We start from the raw sequence: 11,143 nt of genomic DNA, 5'->3' as shown, positions 1-11,143 counted from the left end.
CACGAAGCACATTCATGGGGGAGAATGAATCTTCGTTGACCACGTGAGGAGGATCTCGAATGCGCAGGAACGCAGCTGCGAATAATTATTCGCCTAAAAACTGATGAAAATGACGAAGAAAACTCGTTCAGTCATTGGCGCGTTCAAAGTAACGCGAATGAATATCTCCTCTCGTTGCGGAACTCCTCACTTTTTCTCTCACAGTTCATCGGAGTGAAAAAATAACGGAGATATCATTTCTATCCTCGACGGATGCATGACCTCGTCCCCCGTTATTTAATCAACGTTTCCAACAACGCTATTCAAATAGTTGCATAACGTTACGAAAATAGAAATAAAGACGAACACGAAATCCTCCTTTTCTCGCACAAAACATCTTCTAATATCTCTCAATTATTTCACATTTTATGCTAAATACACTCGAGTGGAAACACAAAAATATAACGAGGGCCCTACATCCTCGGTCGACTGTAATTTCGGACTCGAACCTCCGGATCCCCGAGGTCGTCGTCCCAGGCTAAAACAACATCGAGAAGCATCTTTCGTATCCGCAAATTGCTGGGATTTTAAGTTCGTTCGTCGTTTTCGTTGCACAGAGTAACCCTCGATAAAGCAAATATTACATTGAGCTACATGGAAAATTCATTTCGTTTAGTTGTAAGAGAAAAAAAGTGTTTGAACAACAATGTTTATCAATACTGCAGATCAAGTATGGCCTCAGGGTAATAAATATTAACAATATTGTCGAATAAGCGATATTTGGTACGGTTGCGCATTTTTTCACGTTGCATAACTCTCCATCGATGTGCTGTAGTTCCGCGATGAAAGTTCACGACCTTCCACAAAGAGAAAAACGCTCAATATTCCTTCGTGGAAATGTTTCTCTTCGTTTATCGATCTTAGTGGAAAAAAGTGAAAACAAAAAGCGACGTTTCACGAGCATAATCGAACGAAAATAGTGTCGGAATGTTGTTAATTGTCAGGAAAAGTGGTTCTTGGAGATGTCGCACTTGGAAAGTCGTTCGTTAAGGCGGCCGCAGCGGAGTCGTTTCTAACCGAAAACCTTGAAAACGACGAGGCCAATCGGAGACGCCGAGATTGACGGGTGGCTTCTGCGACGTCGATATCTCGAGGCGCAGTTGTGACAAAGCGACATTTTCTAATTGCAAAACGAGGTCAAAGATGCGGACGAATATCTTTGGGTTTTTCCGATCGATGACGAAGCCACGAAAGCTTCAATGACGACGCGTGTCCGAAGCTTCGGAAGAGCCGAGATAAATAATTGGTTTGATAAATTTTGCTGAACTTGAGCGAGCCTCGATCTTTCGGTCCCGCTTCGCCCAATTTTCCACGGCTTTCTCTACGCTTGCGAATCGCCCTCGTCCAAAAAATATCGACAAACGCGTCGAAATAAGGTCTGCGCCCAAAAACTCGGTCGCCTCGTCACAGGGGCGGTGCGAAAGCGAGGCGAGAGTGCGCGTGGGATTAGAAACTTGAAGTCATCGAGCGAAATTCGTTGGATCGTGGTCACCGTATTTTTCTTAATCCTCGGCAAATTGAACTCGACCGACGTGAAGACTCGGACGCGATAGCACAAAGGAGATAACCCGAAGGGGAGTTGCGAGCTCGAGAGTGACAATAGTTTGGTGCACAAAGAGAAAGAATAAGTTCAGTAATCGGCGCACGGAAAAGTTAAATATTCCGTTGCGAGGGTCGCGAGGTGGATTCCATCGGAATATTAAGGAGCGTCAGAAAAGTATAAAGAAAAGAGCACTCGCGCACGCAGGCACACTGAGACGCACGGAGACGAGAAAAGTATAAAAAATTAGTAAAAGGGCGTTGGTTTGTTGACGGTGCCCCAGAACATGATGATTTTCGTGGATTCGTGTCTGATGAAGAACAAGAAAGGCCGGTTTGCGAGCAATCGTTTGATATCGCCGCCCCGCTGGATGGAGACGCTGGTCGCCGCGGCGGCTTGAGTCCCGGTCTCGGTGACGTCCATTTCGACCTTGTGGAATACGTCCGTCGCAAAGAGTCCGGGATTAACGAGGTTCGGGTTGTTCCTCAGAGCGTCGAGGCCGTAGTTGGGAAGGTTGTTTCGGGACTTGATGAAGTTGACGTAATCTTGATCAATCGGACGAACCTGACGTTTCGACCGGCGGGCCTGGTCGAATCTGTACTTGTCATCTCCGATCTCAACGAATCTCAGCTTGGTCTTGTTGCTTTCCGATTCGAGGGAGATCTCGTAAGGGACGTTGTGCTTCGGCTCGCTCGTTTCGTTCCGCGGCTCCTCGTCCGCTGACCTTTTCCGATGGAAACTTTGCGATATTTGCTCGATTATTACTCCGGAATCCCACTGCTGGACGTTGTACCGACGCTCCTCGTCCGTGAAAGTGAAGTAATTCTTTCTGTTCCTCGGCTCCACCGGTTGCCGGGTGTTCCTCGGGGCCGACGTCGTCGCGTCGTCCTCGTCCTCGCCGAGCCTCGAGACTATCGTCGGTCCTCCGGTCGTCGCTGTCTCGTTGTAGCCTTGGGACAAAACCCCGAGGTTCGAAGTCCTCGGCTCGAAGAGCGAGGTCAGTCCGAGCGATCGAAGAGCCCTGTTCAAATTCAGAGTGCTCGAGAGCTTCATTTTCGGCAGGGCAAAAACGCACACTTCCTCCGTCATCTGGTTGATCATGTTCTCGAGATTCTCCGGCGTCAGGCTCTCCTCCAGTCGCCTGACAGCCTCCGCGTCCTTCGCGGTCGGCAAGACGACGTACATCATCGCCTCGGGCCTCGACGGGTCGTTCGCTGCAGTCTGAAAATCGGTCAAACGCGTTCGCAATGCAAGTTGAAAAGATCGAGGGGCCGCGGTTTCTTAATTACGGGACGGCGAACACCGAAAATTTCACTCGCAACCACAATTTCGTATGAAAGTCCAAAAAAAAGGTTTTAAAAGAATGAAAATTGGGTAAAATATGAAGAAGAAATTCGAAGAATTTTGGAAACGTCCAAAATTGATGAGAACGAAAAGGAAAAATGTTCGGCCGCACTCGGAGCGAAAAGCAACGTGCTATACTTACGCCTTTGTAAGGCAACCCAATGATCTTCGCTCTCAAGGTTTTGTCCTCGTAGAAAAGAAAGTCTCCGCCATTGTACATCATGTCGACGTTGACGCTCTTGTCAGGGGTGACGGAGAATGGTTTTCTGCCAGGAGAATAAAAAGTCGAATGAGTCGAGGGTCGGGAGGGAAGTTTCGCGAGGAATAATGCGAAGGAAAACCTCCGAGCGCCTACCTCGCGGTCGACTTCGGGAAGAAGTACTGATTCCATTCACCGCTGAAGTAGAGTGCCGAGGCGATGATGAGTTTGGTGTACGGGTCGGCAGGCTCGTCCAGGATCGTCGCGATTTTCCCGTGAGTTCTCGAGCGCACCCAGTCGTTGATGGTGTCCGTGGCTTCCCGCGTCTTCTGCAGGAAGTCGAGGTTGACGATCTCGTTGTTGTAAACCTCGCGGCTGATCTCCTCGAACTCCGACCGGATGGGAAAACCGTTCTGTGTCGACGCACACAATTTTCGTTAGTTTCGCAAGCTCCCTCGCGATTCGCTCAGAGCTTTTAGCCACGCGCTCTAAATACCTGGACGAACATGCCGCTGGCCATGGTGACTTCGGGACTGCGAGCCTCGCGCCTCGTCAGGATGCTCTTGAACGCGCTGCCCAGCATCACGTGCGCCAGCTCCGAGTGTGCCGATATATCGACCCCGGACTCGAGACCGAGGATCTTCGAAACTTGCTGAAACGTCACACCCGCTGATCCGAGAAGAACCATCGCCAGGGTGCTCACTATACTCAGCGGCGAAAAGACGACGTTCGACCTCTCGTCGACGGCCTGGGGCTCCACCGACCGGTAAATCGCGCGGTCCATGTCCAGCGCGAATTTCGTTATACCGTGTGATAAAATCTGGTTTACCTGCGTGGAAATTCAACCTGATTTCAATGAGCTTCGAACCACTTTCGAGCGGTTTCCGGCCTCGGCCCCTTTTGCCTCGATTCTGTCATTCGCGTTCTAAAGTCTGCTGATGCGACTCGACGCGATTCAACATTTTTTATGGTCAATCGAATTCGATCGTTTGCCCAAACAGATATTCCGCTTGGAACCGTGCAATTGGGCTTTCGGTCAACGATCCCAAATAAAAATATGCTCACATGGCTGCTCCAGTATTGAGCCTCAGGATCGCTACCCAGCACTTGGGAACCTTCGGGTCGTCTCGTTGGAGCTGCTGCAGGAAAGGCGGCCGAAGATTCCGCAGGGGGCGGATAAAACGTGCCGTCCCCGGCGTCGTCGTAGCTGGGCGCAAAACCAAGAGAGGAACTGGCCGGTGGTCTCGACGCGATCTGGAACGACGCGTTTTGCCGCCTCTGATCTTCGAGCGCGATGGCCTTCAAACGCGCGGCCCACTCATCGGGGAATATTATTTGCCCGTTGGCCTGGACGAGCAGGCCGAGCAGCAGTGCAGCGAATGGTAACATTCCTGAAAACAATGATTCGTCAATTACTGCTTTATGGAGAATTCAGAAGTCTTTGTGCTGACAAAAATGGAGATTTCGTTACATTTTTATGCCACGGAGCGTGAAATATCGAGGGAAAAGAGAGCTTTTCAGTTTTTTTCCGCAAAAAATTATGCGGCGCCGAATGAATCGGGATCGAGAAGCCTCGACGAAGCAGTCGGTGGACTTTGTCGCGATGAGTTATCCGCCGAGTCGATTACCGCGCGAATATTTCACATTTTTCAAGCCAATTAACGCCGCTCGGGGATTAAAGATCGAACAGCGAGAGCCGTTATTAAAAGAGGGGATTTCGTTAATCCGATTGAATGTAAAGAACGTGGAAATATCGATTGAAGCCAATCTGTCGAGATGAACATTACGCGAGATCGAAAAACACGTGTAATTTGTGATTTTACGAATCCCTCGGTGTGTGCCAACGACTCGAATAATAATCGAGAGGCTCGTTCATTCCGGGATAAAAATCCGTTGAGTCAATGCAACGGGAATTTTCAATTTGCATGCAAATAAACGCGACGAGTGTCAAGCCGAAGTGAAGGATTGCTCCTGGCACTAAGTTCTCGATAACCGGTGATCCAATAAAATCGATAAGAAAGTTTTACCCGAACGACACTTGGTTTAAAGCAGATCGTAATTTATGGGTGTCTAAATTGGCTCGATTTTTACTTCCTAATTAAAGTTATTACCACTCTTAATTAATGTCAGAGTAATTAATTTAAAATTGTAAATATATTTTTCAACTTATGTTTTTGGCTAATGAAATAACGAGCCGAAATAAGCAAATGCGAGGTTACGAGTTTTACCAATATCGTTCAATTATTAACTAGTGAGACAATCGTCTCGAATTTTTTCCCAGACCTTCGTTATATACTTGATGCTGATTATTGTGTACTTTTTCACAAACTTCGTAAGAAGCGTTGATTCGTTAAAGATTAACGATTTTTTACGCATAAATGCGATTGCGCTTCGTTTTACTCTGTTTATTATTTCGTGTTTTCTCATAAAATTAGTTTCCTCGCTTGGGCATGAAATTTGAGGCGTTGTTCATTGATTTTTATAAGGATCGCAATAGACGATTAGAAAGCAGAATTCTATTTCGCCGAGCTCGAGTTTGCCTCGACTCAATTGACAGATAAAATATTTAATTGGCAAATGAAAAACCGAAAATAGCAAATATCGTTGAATATCGTTGGGCAGCTGCAGCAGCAGCAGCAGCAGCACAACAAGTGCATCTCGCGGGGCAAATATCCTGGTATACACCGATGTTGACGCGGTCTCTGTCCCACGAGGTCGGAATTAGGAGGGGCGAGGCGAAAATCGATACGTCCAATAACGTCGCTCACGTGCGTTTCGGTGTTTTATTTATTTTTTTCTTTCACTCCTCCCTCGCGTTATTTTCGGGGAAAATACGAATGTGACAAGCAGCGAGTTTTTTTCGGGGTAAAGGGATGCTCGAATTGGCTGACAGCATTTGACGTCGAGGCCGAGAGCTGCTCGACGACAGGAGCTTTTCTCCAAACGTATGAAAATATTAGCAGGCCGATGGACCCATCGAATCGAGGGCGAGATGGAAACTTGTCTGTTTAAATATATCAATTTCTATCAGGAAAATATGCTCTCTTATGGTTCTCGAAAGACTGAATTATTCATGGAACCCCCCGCTACATGGGCGCTCTGATATAACTATGCAAATGAATGAGAAAGAACCGTTTTATCAGGCCCGATTAATCGGTTTCCATAACTTTCGATAAACTTTGAATTCCATTAAGATGAACCTGTCCCTCTTGCCTCCAGCTCCCGCTGGTTATTCGTCAAATTCTCTATTTTCCAGTCTCCGAAACGATACGAAATAACAATATAAACATGGAGAAGAATTATCTTGGTTTTACAGCAGGCTCAATATTTCCACGCCACGCACTATCGCCCCTACGAACACGCGATTCCATTCGTGTGTGTGTGTGCTATTTTCACGTGTAATCTTTTTCGAACCCTCCCAAATGACGAGATGTTTTTTCTCCCGGAATATCACAAAGAATGAAGCCATCGAACCGGAGTTGAACTATTTCAAAAACACATAATTCATCCGCGATTGGATGACGGGGGAAGAGAATCGTTTCTACATGTTTAATATTTCAAAAGCCTCCAATATTTGCTCGATAAAAAACATCGATCAGCTCCCCCCTTAAATCTGATACGATTTTTTGTACGGCGACACGAAGTGAAACCTCTTTAGTACGGAGTTGAAACTTGATGAAACGAAAAAACGACGCTAAAAAGATGTTTCCTGTTCTCTTCGCCTCCTCTTTGTGCGGTCCTTCGTAGCCTCCCCACTCTGCGCTCTACCGAGCGTTTTATATATGTTAATTGTGGGCGCCTGCGTATTGCCGAGTCTAGCCGAGTGTTAATTTTTTTTCAACATGATTTTATTAAGTCTAAAAGACACCGTGACGTTTTTTCAGATTTTTCTGAACAGCCTTTTTGAAGGGAAAATCCGGGAAGACGTTTCTTTTTAAAAATTTTAAAATTCTCAAAAACTTTAGCAATTTTTTTCAAATTTTTCAGATTTCGCGTCAAAAACGTCTGTTCAGAAAAATCACGTTCCGGCCAATTTCAGCGGATATTTTGCAATATTCCAGCTCAACGATTCCTTCGACTCGTTTCAAGAAATTTTATCTGCTCGGAGCAAGACACAACAAAAACTCGGCTCAGTGTGATTAAAATGAGATCATTCACGCACCACGTGAGCGATGGACTGAATTTTTTCTCACAAACAATTGGTGCAATTATCTTCTCAAAAATGTATAAATTGGAAAATCAACATAACTAGTCGATCAGTCCATTGTAATTATCAATTACATAAAAAAACATCGCTTCTTGATTCGGCAACGTTGTTGTTGGTGGATTCTACATTGTCGTCGAACCGATGACCTTTCACTGTCACATATGACTCTATATAAAACGTGAATAACCTCGTTTCGAGATTTGAGGCTACATTTAAGGCTCCATCATTATTTGTGGTTGCAAATATTTTTTTGATCCCAATATTTGTATAAAATATTTAAAAAAAACATTTTTCTTTTATTTTATACCGAGAGAGAAGGTACACACGCGGCCGTGGAATTACCGACACTGATGCAAGCACGTCACACGTAAACACGATATGCACTGACATAAAACAGCTGATCGGGCGGTGTTGCCGATACGCAGCAGACTCGGTATTCGACGAGAAATCATGGGCGATCGATTTACGATTTAATTCTTGAAGTTTCGGTGATCTAACGTTTTTGTAACGCCAGTAGCAAGAAAAATGTTCAACGAATACGTATTTTACTTTTTTTTTTCCAGAATTTACGATCTCTTAAATTTGTTGAGAAAGTCACATTTGCTGGCACTAAAATGTCCAGTTTTTCGAATATTTTTCTACGCTGTGTAGAAAAATTCTGATTTTTTTTTTCGGATTTTGAAATACCTCGTATGAACGTAATTTTATAAATGTTTGTCGATGCTTGGGATTCCAGTTCATACGGACGAGGAAACTCCTAAGAGGCTCCGATGAATTCGGAAGTTTGTTTTTATTCGTTCATCTCAAACGCGGCATCTTCGGGGCTCGAGATTTCGACGAGAGTTTTTATCGACGTTGCTGATTGTGTTGGAATTTTTTCAGCAATAGTTTATCGATAATTCGATCATCAAATGAGCCGGTTTGAACTCGATTTGACCGATTGTTCCATATCGAAACTAACCGATTCCCGTCGTTCCGCTTGTGAGACAAATTTTTTTCAGAATTACGATCGCTTACACAATCGAGAGAAAAGTTTCAAAAAAGTTCCACTTCCGAGACGTCGGGAACTAAAATAACGAAGTTTCGCCGTGTCTTTACCGGCGGAGGTGGGAGATTTCACACTTTGCACAACCACTTTGAAACTTCACAGCGAGTGTATCGACACGACGACGAGTTTTTCGAATCTCAAGAATTTCGGCCCCCCCTTTTCGAAAGTACGACTATTCGAACCGAATTTAAGAAAATTTGCCTTGTCAGATTGTTCCGCGAGTTGTAGCCAAGTTGAAGCATTTCTGCGGAGGACGTGACTTTTGAACGCAACTGTTCTCGGAGCTCCGGCCTCGAGAGCAGCGCGAAAGGAGTCGGAAATCCTCTCGACATTATTGATGCGACATTCGATTGAACAAAACGAACGATTTAGCCTCGTCGAACGCGACGAAAATCTTCAAACTCATCGAATTAAAAATGAACTCCGAGTCCGTCTGTATTTTTAATTCGGAGATGTGAAACGAGCAGCGATAATTCCAAAAATGGGATTTACATTTAAAAAAACAATAAAACGTCGCTCCCTGAGCGAGGACAATGAGATAAAATAAAACTGAACTCACTCGTGCTTCGACGTCCCCTCGCCAAAGTCTGCGGGAGCGTGTCCAGTCGAATTTCCCCGAGTTCCGATGTGCCGCTTCCCAAAACAAAGATTCGCCGAGCGGAACGAACTTCGCAGTTGAATAAAAAAGTTAGCGATCGAGAGAGCAACGAAATCCCCTATCGCAGAGCGTTTTCCGCGATATTCGAGCGAAGGCAACGCGAGCAGGATCGCGCGTTGGGAGAAAAAAGCAGCAGCGAAGAAAAAACACCCACCGACACTTGCACACACGAGCGAACGCGAGCTCACGAGAGACTCGTGGAAGTCCGAGGATTCATTAATGAGACAACGATTCAACTGCGATGGCCACACGACTGATTCACGATGCCGGCTTTCGCTCCTATTTACCCGCGCTCCGGTCCCCACCAGACCTCGCGATCGGTATTGTACGTAAGTGTGTGCGTCGCGCATTAACACTCATTTCACACAGCCGCGATCTCGTCGCGGGAGCAGACAGAGCGTCGTTTTGTGCTCATCGCTCAATATGCGCACATGCTTTCTCGCGCTCAGCCTGCTCGGGCCTCCCGCTTTATGTTTGCGTCCTTTTTGGCCCCCCATAAAATCGCTCGTAAAAATGCAGCGAGCTTCCTCGCTGATCTGACGCTTTTCGGCTCTTCGCTGCGTAAACCGTTCCAATTCCTTCCCGTTTCTTAGGAATTAGATCGCGTCAGACTCGTTAGAGAACGCCCAACGACCAATAAGGCGAAGCGGGGTATTTCCGAAATTACAGAAGCTTCTTTGTTGCTATTGCAGTTCTGTACACTTTCGAGAAATAAATGCCATTTTTTCAATATTTTTTTACTTCTTTGCAATCGACATTTTTCCAATATTTCCTTTTTTATTCTATTACAAAATGCGCCTCAACCGTTGCTCACAGAAAGCGGTTCGGGTGGACTGTATTGAAATAGCAGTAAGAAAAAAAAACTCACAAATTTTTGAGTCTTCGAAAAAAAATGTTTCCTCAAATTGCCAAAAAATCACGTTCGATTACTTCGCGTTTGAGAGCGCAGCGTTTTTGAGATTTTACCGCCCTCAAGTTTCGCAATCCGGAAAAAAAAGTTGTTTAAAAAAGGTCTGGGAAGTGGGCCGAAATAATCGCGCTCGCGGAGGCGAGTACACGAAAGTGTATTTTTAGGGCGATCGTAAAACTAGTTTTGTAACGGCGCTGCGGGAAAAAACGGCGAAGAATCGGCCACGGGACGGTCGGGAGCTTTAGCGATTTGCCGGTAGATTAATCGGCATCGAGGCCTCACGAGAAGAATCGATCTCGAGTACGAAGCAGGATGCGATCGTCCGTGTGATAAGATTGAGGGGAGCCCCGAAACGGAGACGAGAAAAGCCGACGATCGTCGAGCAATTGACGATTGGAAATTTCGCTATTATTTTTAAAGCAGAAATAAGAATCGTTGTTTCCCGAAAGCGGGAACGCGACGTCGTCACACCCGCAGCGAAAATCCCGAGTAGTGCGATTTTGAATAAAATTAAAATAAATTTAAACGCAGCGGGAGATCGTGGGTGGACGCGGTGAAAAGGCAGGCGATGTGGGCTTTGAGAGGATCCTCCTTATCTCGTGCTCCGGCACAAAGGATTTCACCTTCGAGGCTCCGGCGAGTGTGGGATTCGAGAGAAAGAGAGAGCGAGCAGCAAAACGTTTGAATAATCAGAGAAAAACAAAAGCGATGTACGTTTTTCGCTTCGAATCGGCCCGCAATCGTCGCGTGCTCCGAAGAAGGTCGACGTGCGAGTTCAAATACTGATGAGTGTGTTAAGCATCTCGGTATTTCTCGCTCGCTGATGAGCTCCGAAATTGCGTGTTGTTATTGAAAAGTTCAAGCGCAGTTCGACGTTTATAAAAACAAGGGGAAACGTACTTTTTGAAGGAACGAAACGAGTGAAATTTCGGGGGGCTCCGCAATTCGATGAAAAACAAGCATCGACAGGAGGATCCAGGGAGACCTGCGGTTTCGTACTCGCGTCGCGATGTAGCAGCGCGACGTGAACGGGAATCGCGCGAGTGTGTTTCGCATCTGTCATAAATCACAACTATTATTACCGTAAATAAAGCATCAACATTCCCTCGACGCCGCAGTCTATATATAAATGTGGGAAGTTCCCAGAGCCTCGGTTTTCCCGCAGGCAATTAAGCGTGTGTGCCGTTCGTGCATTCAC

At 45.9% G+C, this 11,143-nt stretch overlaps 1 protein-coding gene across 1 annotated transcript; it reads right to left on the bottom strand.

Annotated features, from left to right (window-relative positions):
• Positions 1-355: 355 nt before the first annotated feature.
• Spn88Ea (Serpin 88Ea) lies at positions 356-9,299 on the bottom strand. Its single transcript, XM_043413706.1, has 6 exons — positions 8,937-9,299; positions 4,188-4,513; positions 3,619-3,951; positions 3,279-3,535; positions 3,066-3,189; positions 356-2,800 (listed from the first exon to the last, which is right to left on the bottom strand). Exons 2-6 carry the CDS (start codon positions 4,509-4,511, stop codon positions 1,826-1,828), a joined length of 2,013 nt encoding a protein of 670 aa, XP_043269641.1. The 5' UTR covers positions 4,512-4,513; positions 8,937-9,299; the 3' UTR covers positions 356-1,825.
• Positions 9,300-11,143: the final 1,844 nt, after the last annotated feature.

The sequence above is a fragment of the Venturia canescens genome, chromosome 3 (genome assembly GCF_019457755.1).
Source record: "Venturia canescens isolate UGA chromosome 3, ASM1945775v1, whole genome shotgun sequence".
Taxonomy (NCBI): Eukaryota; Metazoa; Arthropoda; class Insecta; order Hymenoptera; family Ichneumonidae; genus Venturia; species Venturia canescens.
The sequence above is the reverse complement of the archived record's forward strand: the minus strand, read 5'-3'. Positions and strand labels throughout refer to the sequence as shown.

What these genes read in the sequence shown, in the direction of transcription:
- Spn88Ea (XM_043413706.1), bottom strand. Translation starts at nt 4,511, where the DNA reads ATGTTACCATTCGCTGCACTGCTGCTCGGCCTGCTCGTCCAGGCCAAC. An exon ending in CCAGCGGCATGTTCGTCCAG is followed by an intron (nt 3,536 to 3,618) that starts GTATTTAGAGCG and finishes GCGTCGACACAG; the next exon opens with AACGGTTTTCCCATCCGGTC. An exon ending in TTCCCGAAGTCGACCGCGAG is followed by an intron (nt 3,190 to 3,278) that starts GTAGGCGCTCGG and finishes TTCTCCTGGCAG; the next exon opens with AAAACCATTCTCCGTCACCC.